This window comes from Symphodus melops (genome assembly GCF_947650265.1).
Source record: "Symphodus melops genome assembly, chromosome: 22".
Taxonomy (NCBI): Eukaryota; Metazoa; Chordata; class Actinopteri; order Labriformes; family Labridae; genus Symphodus; species Symphodus melops.
The window spans coordinates 19642536-19652535 of record NC_136712.1 but is presented as its reverse complement, the minus strand read 5'-3'; the positions used below and the strand labels follow the sequence as shown (position 1 = coordinate 19652535).

The 10000-nt window shown below is 53.6% G+C and overlaps 1 protein-coding gene and 1 long non-coding RNA gene across 3 annotated transcripts in view; one reads left to right on the top strand and one right to left on the bottom strand.

The window, feature by feature from the left end:
• Positions 1–10000, top strand: part of braf (B-Raf proto-oncogene, serine/threonine kinase) — a 15201-nt gene that overhangs the window by 4931 nt on the left and 270 nt on the right. The window contains exons 3-20 of one of the 2 annotated variants that reach the window (XM_079335748.1): positions 1–33; positions 110–213; positions 1298–1400; positions 1483–1631; positions 2357–2476; positions 2568–2727; positions 2969–3008; positions 4144–4263; positions 5274–5410; positions 5483–5600; positions 5676–5760; positions 5842–6018; positions 6099–6145; positions 6226–6344; positions 6441–6572; positions 6659–6793; positions 6994–7147; positions 8755–10000. The exon at positions 1–33 is cut by the window's left edge and continues 255 nt beyond it; the exon at positions 8755–10000 is cut by the window's right edge and continues 270 nt beyond it. In XM_079335748.1, coding sequence (XP_079191874.1) covers positions 1–33; positions 110–213; positions 1298–1400; positions 1483–1631; positions 2357–2476; positions 2568–2727; positions 2969–3008; positions 4144–4263; positions 5274–5410; positions 5483–5600; positions 5676–5760; positions 5842–6018; positions 6099–6145; positions 6226–6344; positions 6441–6572; positions 6659–6793; positions 6994–7147; positions 8755–8777 — 1956 coding nt within the window. In that variant the 3' untranslated portion in view covers positions 8778–10000. The remainder of the gene's footprint in view (positions 34–109; positions 214–1297; positions 1401–1482; positions 1632–2356; positions 2477–2567; positions 2728–2968; positions 3009–4143; positions 4264–5273; positions 5411–5482; positions 5601–5675; positions 5761–5841; positions 6019–6098; positions 6146–6225; positions 6345–6440; positions 6573–6658; positions 6794–6993; positions 7148–8754) is intronic. The other variant, XM_079335747.1, reaches the window with a different exon arrangement.
• Positions 3016–4136, bottom strand: LOC306818262. The gene is made up of 3 exons (XR_013778152.1): positions 3415–4136; positions 3253–3355; positions 3016–3192 (listed from the first exon to the last, which is right to left on the bottom strand). It is a non-coding gene; the product is annotated as an uncharacterized lncRNA (long non-coding RNA).

Sequence of the window (10000 nt, the reverse complement as noted above, 5' to 3'; positions counted from 1 at the left end):
AGGGTCTTCCTGCCCAACAAGCAGAGGACGGTGGTACGTGTGTCTTTCACAGCTCTACTGAACAGCTTCTCACTTCAAAGCGTTTCACTGAATGTGGTGATGCGTTCAGGTACCGGCCCGCTGTGGGATGACTGTGAGGGACTCGTTGAAGAAAGCTCTGATGATGCGAGGACTCATCCCAGAATGCTGTGCGGTCTACAGGATACAGGACGGGTACGTCTCTCACTGACACGCTGCAGCGTCACACGGGGAAGCCCCGCCCCCTTTTACTGCATCAATAATGAGCCTGAGTCCGGTTGGCGATGCTAAAGTGTGTTAGCTGGATGTGTATGGAGTGCAGCAGCACCTGAGCGCTCACACCTTCCTGTGTCAGGTGTGTAGTGACCCTGTGTCTCTCCACCAATCAGTGAGCTGCTGTCTGCAGAGAGTCTCCCTCATGTTTGAGTCACGCCCCTAATAATTACTGTCTTCATTTCCTGAGGTCAAGAGTGCATGTGATGGTCAGAGCGCCCCCTGCTGGGTCAAACTGCTCACTCGGCTCCTCCCCCTCCTGTGAACTGCAGACGGAGAGTTTAACCTCCTGAAGGGAAGGTTTTAAAAAGGCTGTGAAGTTTATAAAACATTCAATTAAATCATGAAGTTTTTTTACGTTTAGAAAATTTGTTTCATGCGTCTCCTCTCAGATCACTTCTTCTTCTTTTGTTTTGTAAGAGTTGATCATAGAGATTCTTAGAGCCTGGAAATGTTGTCCAGCCAACACAGCAGCCGTAATCTACACATCAGCCAGACCCCCCACAGTGTCAAACAGCGCCCCCCTGTGGTCTAAATTAAGCATCTGTGTTTCTGAGCTGTGGTCCAAATATAACCTGAATGAAGCAGCAGAGGAGGTCATGTGACCCTGCAGAAACCAGCTCTCTCTGAACGCTCCGTTTTGGTGTGTGTGTGTCTCTTTAAATGTATTAAGCCCCGCCCCCTGAGTTTTCTCAGTAGACATCACTCCTTAACTAGTGAAAATAAAAATGGCGGACCTGCACAGCAGTTTAGCTCTGGGCTCTTCTGGACATAAAACGCCCCTGCTGCCTCTGCAGGATTCGTCCATCCAGATCTCCCAGGTCCAGGTCCAGGTCCAGGTCCTCGGACTCTGAGATGTTCTAGATGTGCTGCTGAGCTCAAACGCCGTGGTGACGGTCGATTTAGAAAGTGGTGACGGTGAAAACCCTGCGGTTGGGTCGCTGCTCGGTGTTTGAGCCAGCAGCTGTGTACACGCCCCGTGGTCAGCGTGCCGGTCTCGTTTCAGAGAGAAGAAGCCGATTGGCTGGGACACGGACATCTCGTGGCTGACGGGAGAGGAGCTGCATGTGGAGGTGTTGGAGAACGTGCCGCTCACCACACATAACTTTGTGAGTGCTCACAGGTTGACATGATGACGCAGCAGGTCGCTCTTCTCTCCGCCTCACTCTGAAGGTGTGTTTTGATTGACAGGTGAGGAAGACCTTCTTCACGCTGGCCTTCTGTGACTTCTGCAGGAAACTGCTGTTCCAGGGTTTCCGCTGCCAGACCTGCGGATACAAGTTCCACCAGCGCTGCAGCACCGAGGTGCCGCTCATGTGTGTCAACTACGACCAGCTGGAGTGAGTCACATGGGGGGACTCCAGCGACCCTGCAGGATCAGGGTTCAGGACTCTGAGATTCAGGGTTCAGGACTCTGAGGGTCGGGGTTTAGGACTCTGAGGGTCGGGGTTTAGGACTCTGAGGGTCGGGGTTTAGGACTCTGAGGGTTCAGAACTCTTAGGGTTCAGGACTCTGAGGGTTCAGAACTCTGAGGGTCCAGGACTCTGAGGGTCGGGGTTCAGGACTCTGAGGGTTCAGAACTCTGAGGGTTCAGAACTCTGAGGGTTCAGGACTCTGAGGGTCGGGGTTTAGGACTCTGAGGGTTCAGAACTCTGAGGGTTCAGAACTCTGAGGGTCCAGGACTCTGAGGGTCGGGGTTCAGGACTCTGAGGGTTCAGAACTCTGAGGGTTCAGGACTCTGAGGGTCGGGGTTTAGGACTCTGAGGGTTCAGAACTCTGAGGGTTCAGAACTCTCAGGGTTCAGGACTCTGAGGGTCCAGGACTCTCAGGGTTCAGGACTCTGAGGGTCGGGGTTCAGGACTCTGAGGGTCCAGGACTCTGAGGGTCGGGGTTCAGGACTCTGAGGGTTCAGAACTCTGAGGGTTCAGGACTCTGAGGGTTCAGAACTCTGAGGGTCCAGGACTCTCAGGGTTCAGGACTCTGAGGGTCCAGGACTCTGAGGGTCGGGGTTCAGGACTCTGAGGGTTCAGGACTCTGAGGGTTTCTGATGATGTTTGTTCTACAGCTTGCTGCTGGTGTCCAAGTTCTTCGAGCACCACCCGTTCACCCAGGAGGAGGTCTCCTCTGAAGGGACCACCCCCGTGTCCGAGGCCTGTCCATCCCTCCCCCCGTCCGACTCCACAGGGTCAGTCCCCCCCCCCCCCCCCCCCGGGGCCCCTCTTCTGTTCCTCTGAAGCCTGTGAGTGAATCCACTGACCCCTTTTTCATGTCCTCAGGTCGATGTGCCACGCCACCGTGTCCCCGTCCAAGTCCATACCCATCCCGCCCAGTTTCCGGCCCACCGAAGAGGACCACCGAAACCAGTTTGGTCAGCGGGACCGTTCGTCCTCGGCCCCGAATGTTCACATCAACACCATCGAGCCGGTCAACATCGACGTGAGTGAGCGCCCTCGCATCCCGTCAGAAAACATGGCTGCTCCTCTGCCGTTTTCTGGGTCAGCAGGTTCTGAAGGGCCAATGACGGGCTCAGGCCCGGACCACTTGACCCCAAAGTCCGGTTCATTCGATCAGACTCAAACGTACCGTACTCGAGTACGGTCTGCAGCGGGGGAGGGGGGAGCAGCGGGGCGTGTGAGAAGTGAATATGAAATGATTTGTCCATCTTGTCTCCTTCCAGGACCTGATCCGGGATCAGGGCTTACCCAGGTCAGACGGAGGTAAGAGTCACTGACGCAGACTTCCGGATCATTCTGTGGCGTTCTCCCACCATCCCGCGTCTGCGTGCTCTGGTCTTCTGTGTGTGTGTGAAGTTCAGTCAGCTGTGTTTAGTTGTGCACCTCGTTCACCTCGTTCACTTCGACACTCACAGTTCAGTCCGCACGCTGAGCGACCTCCGGCGACCTCCGGCGACCTCCGGCGACCTCCGGCGGCCTCCGGCGACCTCCGGCGACCTCCGGCGACCCGAGACGCGCTCCTCCTCAAAACCATAGAAGAAGAACGAGGTCTGTGAAGGTTAAACGAGGCGAGGAGATTTAGCGGCCTAATGTGATTGGCTGACATGTTTCTTTATAGAGTGAATTCAGTGGGAGGATTTATTCAGTCTGTTGAACCACCAGCAGCGACCAGCTGGTGGCGCCAGAATCAACAAATCATCAAATATTCTCCCAACCGAACCGACTCGAGAATGATTCACTGTAAACATCAACGCACACCTGTCGTGACGTTTCAGCCCCGCCCAGGTTCTTCCAAACAATTTCTCTCAGAGTTTCATTCATGGGCAGCACGAGGCGTGGCGGACTGTGGCGGTAATTCGGTCCGTGCGGCGCTGCACGGGTTCCGATCATTGACTCGTAGCCCCGATGTTGAAGACGCACGTCATGGTCCGATCGGCTGCGGCCGACCGGTCGGATCATCTCCTGATGATGTTGTACGACACTCCTACAACGAGAGCGGACCCCCCCCCCCCTCCCCACTGTGTGCACCGAAATCACCATGGCAACAGCAGGCAGGCCTGATGAAGAGCGTTTAAATGAAGGCGTGGCCGTGTGTGCTAAAGTCGATTTACGGGAGGTTTCCTCTGAACAAGATGAGTCAGCATAAATCCAAACTGAACACAAGCTAGGCTAAGCTAACCACGTCCTTCACGCTCCAGTCTTTGTATTTGATCATCTTCTTAACCAATCAGAGGACAGAGGTGTTAGTTCATTGAATGCTGTTTCAGGTTAGAGCGAGCTAACATGCTAACACATTGAGGGTTAGCCAGCACTCGTCTCCATCCATCAGTGGTAGTCAGGAGTTGGAGGGGCAGAGGGAGGAGCAGTGATGGTCTGTCTGTTTCTCTTTGCCCTGCAGCCCCCCCGAACCACCCCGCCCGCTGCTTGAGGAAGCACCGAACACGGACCTCAAGCCCCCTCCTATACTCCTACCCCAATGACATAGTGTTTGATTTTGAGCCCGAGCCTGTTTTCCGAGGTAGTTAGGCCTCTGTGTGTTTCTGTGTCCTCATTCACCCTGACACCCCCCCCCCCCACACACACACACACACACATCCCACCCCCTCCCTGTGTCACTGTGTGCCCCCCCCCCACACACATACACATACACACACCTGTCTTCACCTGCTCTCTGGTCACACACGCCTTCACCAGACGCTTCATTTAGCTAACTAAGGTGACGATCGTTCTTACGACGGGGCGGATGGCGAACAGCGACCTGCGTTCAGTCTGTAGAGATAGACAATATAGATACACACGTAACAAAGATCTACAACGAAGACGAGATGGTCACTCAGCTCACCTTCAGACACTGCAGAGAGACGATGCTTGTTGTAGTCCGTGTAGCGCCCCCTGCTGGTGACAGACAGCTGTTAGTGTAACACGCTGCCTGACTGACAGCAGAGCGTAGCGGCGCTGCTGCCGTGCGCCGGAGACTTTCATAGCGTGTTAATAATTAATAACTTCAAAGGTTTTAAAAAAAAAAAAAGTTTAGAAACAATAGAGTTATCACAACCATTTACGAAGCTTGTAACAGCCAATCAGAGGTCAGCGTGCTCGCCATACTCTCAACCTGTCGCTTTCATCGTGTTTGTCCATCAGGCGCACCGTAGATCAACAGCACTGAACGCAGCGTCTCCCTGTTACCACACCTTTATGACTTCCTCCTTTTATTTCAAAATAAAATAAAAAAGGAAGTAAAGTGACAGTAAGCTTAAGACAGGAGATTACAAAATAAAAGCATAAAGAATTCAAAATAATTTGAATAATGCGTCGGGGAGAATCAGTAACGGGATTAAAAAACCTTTACCTGCCATCCAACACGCCCCTCACCTCACCTCTGCATGTGGTCACACACACACACACACACACACACACACACACACACACACACACACCTCCTATCTTCACTTTCACCTCCTTCATCATCGGCCTGCTCTTACCACTCACCTCTCTTCTTCTTCTATCGGTCCCCCCCCTCTCCTCCAGGCTCGACCACGGGGCTTTCGGCCACGCCCCCTGCCTCTCTACCTGGCTCTCTGACCAATGTGAAGGCCCCACAGAAGTCGCCATGCCCACAGAGGGAGCGCAAGTCGTCGTCCTCGTCCGAGGATCGCAATAAGATGGTGAGATGGTCACCTGAACGTTCCCGAGGTTCTGTCGTCCGTGTTTGTGTTGACGAGTGTCGTGTTTATCAGAAAACTCTGGGGAGGCGGGACTCGAGCGACGACTGGGAGATCCCCGAGGGTCAGATCACTCTGGGTCAGAGGATAGGGTCTGGGTCCTTCGGGACCGTCTACAAGGGGAAGTGGCACGGTAAGTCCAAGGCTAAGGTTCGCCCGCCAGCTCAAAGGAGGCGCGGCGTCTGACATCTTCCCCGTCTGCTCTCAGGTGACGTCGCAGTGAAGATGTTGAACGTCACCGCTCCGACGCCTCAGCAGCTTCAGGCCTTTAAGAACGAAGTGGGAGTCCTCAGGTAACACCTTTCACGTCCTTATATGGCGTTGTCTCACCTGCAGCTCTGTGGGCTGACGTGCCGTCTGTGTGTCTGCATCAGGAAAACACGTCACGTCAACATCCTGCTGTTCATGGGCTACACCACCAAGCCGCAGCTCGCCATCGTGACGCAGTGGTGCGAGGGCTCCAGCCTGTACCACCACCTGCACATCATCGAGACCAAGTTCGAGATGATCAAGCTGATCGACATCGCCCGGCAGACGGCGCAGGGCATGGAGTGAGTTCACCCAGACGGACGCTGGCACGGTTTCACCCGAGAGTCCCCGTTTGAACACGTGTCCTCTTCCTGTCTTTCAGTTATCTGCACGCCAAATCCATCATCCACAGAGACCTGAAGAGCAACAGTATCCTTGTGTTGGTGCATTTAGCCCCCACAGAACAGACGAGCAGGAGCACAGCGTTTGCCTTGACCTCGCCCTCTCAGATATTTTCCTCCACGAGGATCTGACGGTGAAGATCGGAGACTTCGGGCTGGCCACGGTGAAGTCTCGCTGGAGCGGCTCGCACCAGTTCGAGCAGCTGTCGGGCTCCATTCTGTGGATGGTGAGTCGTCTGTGTGATTCTGAATGAGCCAATCAAACGTCTGAAGGAGAAGAGTGGTGACCAGGCGGCGTGTGTGCCCTGCTCTCTGTCTGACAGGCTCCCGAGGTCATCCGGCTGCAGGATAAGAATCCGTACAGCTTCCAGTCTGACGTTTACGCCTTCGGCATCGTTCTGTACGAGCTGATGTCGGGCGCTCTGCCGTACTCCAACATCAACAACAGAGACCAGGTACGAGCTCAGGCGGGTCACGCCCACGCTACTGTCACGTCCAGCGTCACGTGTCCCTCACTGTCAGAGATATGCTCCTCCCACAGATCATCTTCATGGTGGGGCGGGGTTACCTGTCTCCTGACCTCAGCAAGGTGCGCAGCAACTGTCCCAAAGCCATGAAGAGACTGATGGCCGACTGTCTGAAGAAGAAGAGGGAGGAGCGACCTCTGTTCCCGCAGGTGAGCGCCCCCTTCAGGCCGTGTTCAGTCTTTGTGTCCTGTGTGAGTCCTGCAGGCCGCCGTCTCCCTGCAGACCCGGGATCTTCCCTCCGCTCTCATGACCTCACAGATCATGGTGTGTGTGTGTGTGTGTGTGTGTCCGTGTGTGTGTGTGTCCGTCCGTGTGTGTGTGTGTCCGTGTGTCCGTGTGTCCCCATCAGATCTTGGCGTCCATCGAGCTGCTGGCTCGCTCCTTACCCAAAATCCACCGCAGCGCCTCGGAGCCGTCGTTAAACCGAGCCGGCTTTCAGACCGAGGACTTCAGCCTGTACGCCTGCGCTTCACCCAAAACCCCCATCCAGGCCGGGGGCTACGGTGAGACACAGAGACAGACAGAGAGACAGAGACACACACACAGAGACACACAGAGACACACAGAGACACACACACAGACACACAGAGACACACACACAGACACACAGAGACACACACAGAGACACACACACACACACACACACACACACAGAGACACACACACACACACAGAGACACACACACACACACACAGAGACAAACACACAGAGACAGACGCACACACAGACACACACACACACACACAGAGACACACAGAGACAGACACACAGAGACAGACACACACACACACACACACACACAGAGACACACAGAGACACACACACACACACACAGAGACACACACAGACACACACACACACACAGAGACACACACACACAGACACACACACACACAGAGACACACAGAGACACACACACACACACACAGAGACACACACAGACACACACACACACACAGAGACACACACACACACACAGAGACACACACACACACACAGACACACAGAGACACACAGAGACAGACACACACACACAGAGACACACAGAGACAGACACACACACACAGACACACAGAGACAGACACACACACACAGACACACAGAGACAGACACACACACACAGAGACACACAGAGACAGACACACACACACAGAGACAGACACACACACACAGAGACACACACAGAGACAGAGACACACAGAGACAGACACACACACACAGAGACAGACACACACACAGAGACAGACACACACACACAGAGACAGACACAGACACACAGAGACAGACACACACACACAGAGACAGACACAGACACACAGAGACAGACACACACACACAGAGACAGACAGAGACACACAGAGACAGACACACACACACAGACACACAGAGACAGACACACACACACAGAGACACACAGAGACAGACACACACAGACACACACACACAGAGACACACAGAGACAGAGACACACAGACACACAGAGACACACACACACACAGACACACACACACACACACACACACACACAGAGACAGACACACAGAGACACACACAGACACACAGACACACACACACACAGACACACACACACACACACACACACACACACAGAGACAGACACACAGACACACAGAGACACACACAGACACACACACACACAGACACACAGACACACACACACACAGACACACACACACACACACACACACACACAGAGACAGACACACAGAGACAGACACACAGACACACAGAGACACACACACACAGACACACACAGACACACACAGACACACACACACAGAGACACACAGAGACAGAGACACACAGACACACACACACACACAGACACACACACACACACACACAGACACACACACACACACACACACACACACTCAGACACACAGAGACACACACACACACAGACACAGACACACACAGAGACAGACACACACACACACACACACACACACACTCAGACACACAGAGACACACACACACACAGACACAGACACACGCACTTGAATAAATCTTGATTAAAGGGTTAAAGGAAGTTGCTTCGGTGTTTTTGGCGCCCTCTGATGGTCTCCTCTCTGTTTTTGTCTGCAGGCGAGTTTTCAGCGTTTAAATAAGATGTGCAGATGTCTTCAGTCCGTCCCTCCACCTCTCTACAGTCTCGTGTCCATGCGGTGGATTCATCCATTTCTGAACAAAGAATGTGCTTATTTTGCTTCCTCTGTCCACCTGAAGGGGGCAGCGTCACCCCACCGTCCTCCAACAAACACACCAAAAACTGAATTAGAGAAACACTCCGAATAAAAGTGAGACGAGGGGAAGGAAACGCTTCACCACCGAAGACGAGTTTGAGGAGGAGACGCCTGCTGGGGGGAGCGAGAGGAGGAGTCACTTCCTGTGCGAAGAGGCCGGGTCATCCGCCGGGCTGCGGGGGGCGCTGTGAGTGACGGCCAGGCGTTAGCCGGGTCCTGAGAGGAGCCGGATGGTTCACCCTGAAGGCGGACTTGAACCAGATGGTTGTTTTGTTCTCATGTTACAGATTGAAGCGAGCGTTCAGTTTCGTCTGCAGCACGCCGTCGTGTTTTGTTTTTTTGTCTTTAAGAGCCGACCAAACCTGCAATTTTTTTTTTACTAACCTAAAACCTGAGCAGCTGAAAGTTTCAGCTCTCGACCTTCTCCAAGCCTCCGTGTGAAGGCCGGAGGGGAGGGGCTTTTGTTTTTGTCTGGAGTGTTATTTTGGAGGATTAAAGCTGATTGGTTCGTTCTGGCGTTGCTGTCCAGCGTTTACACCGAGCCGAGGAGCGTGTACAGGACCCGCCTTCTCCACGTGCATGTCGTGTCACTTTTCTTTCTCGCTCCTTTGGCTTTAATATTCGCACTCTGCTGCTCTCCGGGACGCCATCGTCTCGGCTGCAGAATGACGACTGCAGCGCTTCCTGCTGATTGGACGATTCCCACCTTTACATTGTGACACACACACACACACACACACACACACACACACACACACACACACACACACACACTCCGGGACTCGTCATTCCAGCGCGTGTTGGTTCTGTTCTCGTCGATGTTTGCCTTCGTTCTGTACAGGCAGGCCTGCACATGTTGACTTATTTATGAGCTTCTGTTTCTTTGGACTCGTGAACTTTGCACTTTATGGATCAAAGCTAACGAGCGACTTGCCTTTTCCTTCTTTTGGTTTTTTTAAGTGGAGGAATAAATGGTGACGTGCAGAGCTGTCCACCCAAACTACAGCTTCTGACATCTGGCATCGTGGTGCGTTCAGGGTCCCGACACTGGAGCGTGAACACATCGTGGTGCGTTCAGGGTCCTGATG